The sequence below is a fragment of the Cynara cardunculus genome (genome assembly GCF_001531365.2).
Source record: "Cynara cardunculus var. scolymus isolate 2C chromosome LG 2, CcrdV1, whole genome shotgun sequence".
In the NCBI taxonomy this organism is placed as follows: Eukaryota; Viridiplantae; Streptophyta; class Magnoliopsida; order Asterales; family Asteraceae; genus Cynara; species Cynara cardunculus.
In genome coordinates, this window is record NC_037529.1 from 29,507,639 (window position 1) to 29,512,644 (window position 5,006).

A 5,006-nucleotide genomic window follows, 5' to 3' on the forward strand; every position below is an offset into this window, starting at 1 on the left:
ATGTAATGGCGGTGTAACCGCGAGAGAGATGTAATGGCGGTGTAACCGCGAGAGAGAGATGTAATGGCGGTGTAACCGCGAGAGAGAGATGTAATGGCGGTGTAACCGAGAGAGAGAGATGTAATGGCGGTGTAACCGCGAGAGAGATGTAATGGCGGTGTAACCGCGAGAGAGATGTAATGGCGGTGTAACCGTGAGAGAGAGATACATGAATAAGATTATGTATCAGAAACATGTTTGATTCTGAACTGATTGTTTGGAATGTATATTGTTTGTTGAGAATTATACACTCACTAGACCTTTTGGTCTAACGCTCAGTTGTTGGACTAACCTGTTTTGCAGGTCAGCGTACTTTGCAAGATAAAGGCAAGGGAAAAGTTTAAATGATAATATTAGTTTATTCATATATGTATTAAAGATACATTTTGTTAATCCATGTTTTGTAATAATACTATTTTTAGTATTATGAGTATGATGATGTGAATTATATGTATATGGAATATGAGGGTTGTTTCACTTCTATTGACTTAGGAACAAAAAAAGAGTATAAATCCTCAGGATTATTAGAGGCATTTGCTTCAAAGTCAAAATGGAAGTCCTCGCCTAAGGTATCACTAAAGTTAAGGTCGAAGTCGTGTATGGTGGGTGGGCCGAGTGGTGTTGAGGGAAGGGGAATAGGGGTGGTTGAGTGGGTGTAGGGTTAGAAGGCGGTGGAATGGGGGATGGTGTAGGAGTGATGGATGGTGGCACAGTTAGGGCTAAAAAGAGGGGTTTTGATATGGGTTGGGGAAGGGTCACGGCGGCCGGCGGTCGTAAAGTAGACGGACCGGCGCCGATGGTGGTGGTGGTGGTGGTGTGAATAATGGTGGAAGGGATGAAAACGATGGTAAATAGGGGAGGAGTTTGAGTGATACTAACTGGAGTGACAATGGCATGGTACTCGTCATAGTCGACCCGCATGGTGGATGATTGACCGGCGCCGATGGTTGATGAACGTCCTGTCGGCGGAGCAAAGGCAATGGGGTTCGGTGAAAGGGGTGCTGGATAACGCATCGATGGACCGGCTGATGTTGCCACTGGAGCAGCGGATGATGCGTCGCCGGCGACGGTCCGGCGAGTAGAACGGCGAGTAGGCGGACGATAAGGGGGCCGGCCAGTGGGATTGTTCCTTGTTCTAGCCATGAAAAGAGAGAGGAGAAGATGAATAGTGAAACAAAAGTAAATTTCCCCCCCTTTTTCATAGATAACCGATGGATTTTGCCTAGGTAACCGCCCCCTTTGCATGCAAAACCTTTGTAAGGACAATTGATTTGAAAAAAATGATGTCATGGTACTAGTCAAATCACCTTACACAAGCCTCCATTTTCAGAAAAATCATCATCACTTTTTTTCAAAAATAATCTCATTTCTTTTCTTAATTTCCCTTTTTCATTTCCTTGGAAGATTCCACAAAAACCCGCCAATATTCAAAAAATATTAACCACAACCCATTTCAGAATGTGAGCATGAGATGCTTACTGTGAGCATACCTGCATGAAATAAACAAGAAGCACAATAATTAAAAATATTTACACTATTTACAACAGAAAGATTGACAATTAATCAGAGAGATTTTTGGCGTGGATCTTCCATTCCTTCTGGGAAGAAATGCTTGACTCGATGCCCATTCACTTTAAAAACTGTATTGTCTTGTGGGTTCAAGAGATCGATAGTTCCAAACTTTCCCACATCAACAATAGTGAAAGGTCCCGACCATCTAGATTTGAGTTTTCTGGGGAAAGGCCTCAACCTAGAATTAAAAAGAAGCACTTTTTGACCTTTCTCAAAAATTCTTTGATTGATCCTACGATCATGCCATATTTTCGTCTTTTCTTTGTAAATTTTGGCATTCTCGTAGGCTTGGTACCTCCACTTTTCCAACTCATTGAGTTGGAGCTTTCTTTTCTCTCCCGCTAGAGTTGCATTTAAATTAAGTTCCTTAATAGCCCAAAATGCCTTATACTCTAACTCCAACAGAAGGTGACAAGATTTTCCAAAAACAAGTTGGTTCGGAGACATGCCCAACGGAGTCTTGAAAGCGGTACGGTAGGCCCAAAGTGCATCATCCAATTTAAGCGACCAATTTTTACGATTTGGCTTAACCACTTTTTCTAAAATCTTTTTTATCTCACGATTTGAAAGTTCCGCAAGACCATTGGTTTGTGGGTGGTAAGTTGTGGCTACTTTATGTCGGATGTTCTACTTCTCAAGAGCGGTACATAACACTTTGTTTATGAAATGAGTCCCTTCATCGCTTATCAATGCTCGGGGTGTTCCAAAACGAACAAAAATGTTYTTATGSAAAAATTCCACTACCGTTTTGGCATCATTTCTTGGGCAAGCCTTTGCTTCTATCCATTTGGAGACATAGTCTACCGCAACCAAAATGTACTGATTATGAAAAGACATGGGAAATGGTCCCATAAAGTCAATACCCCAAACATCGAAAAGTTCGTGTTCCAAAATATTGTTCAAGGGCATCTCATTTCTTTGGGACAAATTCCCCATGCGTTGGCATTGGTCACAACTCTTCACAAATTCAAAAGCATCCTTAAACATGGTGGGCCAAAAAAATCCGCTTTGTGAAATTTTAGCGGCCGTACGTTGTCCACCAAAGTGGCCTCCATATGGTGATGCATGACATTGCTTTAACAAAGCTTGGATTTCATCATCCGGGACACACTTTCTCAAAATTTAATCTGATCCCAATTTAAAAAGGGATGGATCATCCCACAAATAATGCTTGCAATCATGAAGAAATTTTTTAAACCGGTTTCCCTGAAAATGATATGGTTTAAGGCCAAATGCAAGATAGTTGGCAATATTTGCATACCAAGGATTTTGTTTTTGAAAATTGTGTTGCATGGCCAAAACAAATTCATCCGGGAAAACTTCCTTAATCTCATGACTCCCCCCACTTGATACATTTCCTTCAATTCTAGAAAGGTGATCGGCCACTTGATTGTCATATCCCTTTCGGTCAACAATCTGAAGATCAAATTCTTGCAATAAAAGAATCCATCTAATAAGTCGTGGTTTCGCATCAACTTTTTTAAATAAATACTTTATTGTAGAATGATCGGTATGAACAGTGACTTTGGTACCAATCAAGTATGAACGGAAACGATCAAAAGCAAATACTATCACAAGTAATTCTTTTTCCGTGGTGGTATAATTGAATTGAGCTTCAATAAGAGTCTTACTTGTGTAGTATATGGGGTGAAAAATTTTATTTTGCCTTTGTCCCAAAACGGCACCCACGGCTCAATCACTTGCGTCACACATTACCTCAAAAGGTAGGGACCAATCGGGAGTGATAATAATGGGTACCGAGACAAGAGCATTCTTGATTGTTTCAAAAGCCTTTTTACAATCGGAGGTGAACTCAAAAGCTTGGTCAACATGCAACAAGTTACATAGGGGTTTCGCAACTTTAGAAAATCCTTATAAACCGTCGGTAAAAACCCGCATGTCCCAAAAAACAACGAATACCTTTGACCGAAGTAGGTTCGGGCAATTGCATTATCACCTCAATTTTAGCTTTGTAAACTTCCAAACCTTTCTTTGAAATCATGTAACCCAAAACATTTCCCTCTTGTACCATAAAATGACATTTTTCCCAATTTAAAATCAAGTCATGGGTCTCACATCTCTCCAAACTTTTCTTCAAATTTTCAAGACAATTTTCAAAATTTGTGCCAATAACCGAAAAATCATCCATAAAAACTTCCGTAGTGTCTTCAATCATATCCGAAAAAATAGACATCATACATCGTTGGAAAGTGGCCGGAGTATTACATAAGCCGAATGGCATACGTCGGAAAGCAAAAATTCCAAAGGGACAAGTGAAAGTAGTTTTCTCTTGATCTTCGGGTGCAATATGGATTTGATTGTATCCCGAGTACCCATCCAAAAAACAATAAAACTCTTTTCCGGCCAACCGATCTAGCATTTGATCTATGAAAGGGAAGGGAAGTGATCTTTCTTAGTAGCTAAGTTCAATTGCCTATAGTCCATACAAATCCTCCACCCGGTAACAGTTCTAGTTAGGATAAGTTCGTTCTTGTCGTTGGTGATTACCGTAGTACCACCTTTCTTAGGCACGCGTTGAACCGGACTCACCCAACCGCTACTAGCAATGTGGTAAATAACCCGCGTCTAACCACTTCAAGATTTCCTTCTTAACCACTTCTTTCATGACTGGATTTAGCCTTCTTTGAGGTTGTACCTTCCCAACACTATTTTCTTCCAATATAATCTTATGTTGGCAAATGGACGGGCTTATTCCCCTAATATCAGCAATGGTCCAACCGAAAGTTTTCTTATGGTCCTTCAGCAAATCTATCAACCTTTCCTCTTGTTCATCACTTAAGTTGGAAGAAATAATCACGGACAATTTTTCTCCTTCCATAAGATATGCATACTTAAGATGTGAAGGTAGTGGTTTTAACTCCAAATCGGGTGCTTCTATAATGGACGGGGTTTGGGTTGGTATATCTTTAAAATCTAACTGTTCAAAGGCAGCTATGTCCTCAAGTAAGTCTTCTCCACAAATGTTTTCTACCGTGCCCACAGTGTCTCCACTGTGGACACAGTCGAGCAAACTTAGATCTAAATCTTCACCTACTGAGTAAATAGACGAACAGTCCTCAATCTCCCCATTGAACTTAAGAGTCTTAAACACATTGAAAGTCACAAGCTGGTCATTCACTCTCATGGTCAGCTCACCCTTTTGTACATCGATCAATGTCCTACACGTAGCAAGAAAGGGTCTCCCTAAGATGATTGGAACATTCCTATCGGCTTCATAATCTAACACTAGAAAGTCGGCTGGAAAGTTGAATTTGTCCACTTTAACCAAGATGTCTTCAATTTTACCTTTCGGATATGCCAAGGACCTATCCGCTAATTGCAAAGTCACGGTAGTAGGTCGAACTTCCCCAATTCCCAACTGATTAAAAATGGAC

General features: G+C 40.6%; 1 protein-coding gene across 1 annotated transcript; it reads right to left on the bottom strand.

Moving 5' to 3' along the window:
• Positions 1 to 603: 603 nt before the first annotated feature.
• Positions 604 to 1,182, bottom strand: LOC112506039 (proline-rich receptor-like protein kinase PERK2). Its single transcript, XM_025110066.1, has one exon. It carries the CDS (start codon positions 1,180 to 1,182, stop codon positions 604 to 606), a length of 579 nt encoding a protein of 192 aa, XP_024965834.1.
• Positions 1,183 to 5,006: the final 3,824 nt, after the last annotated feature.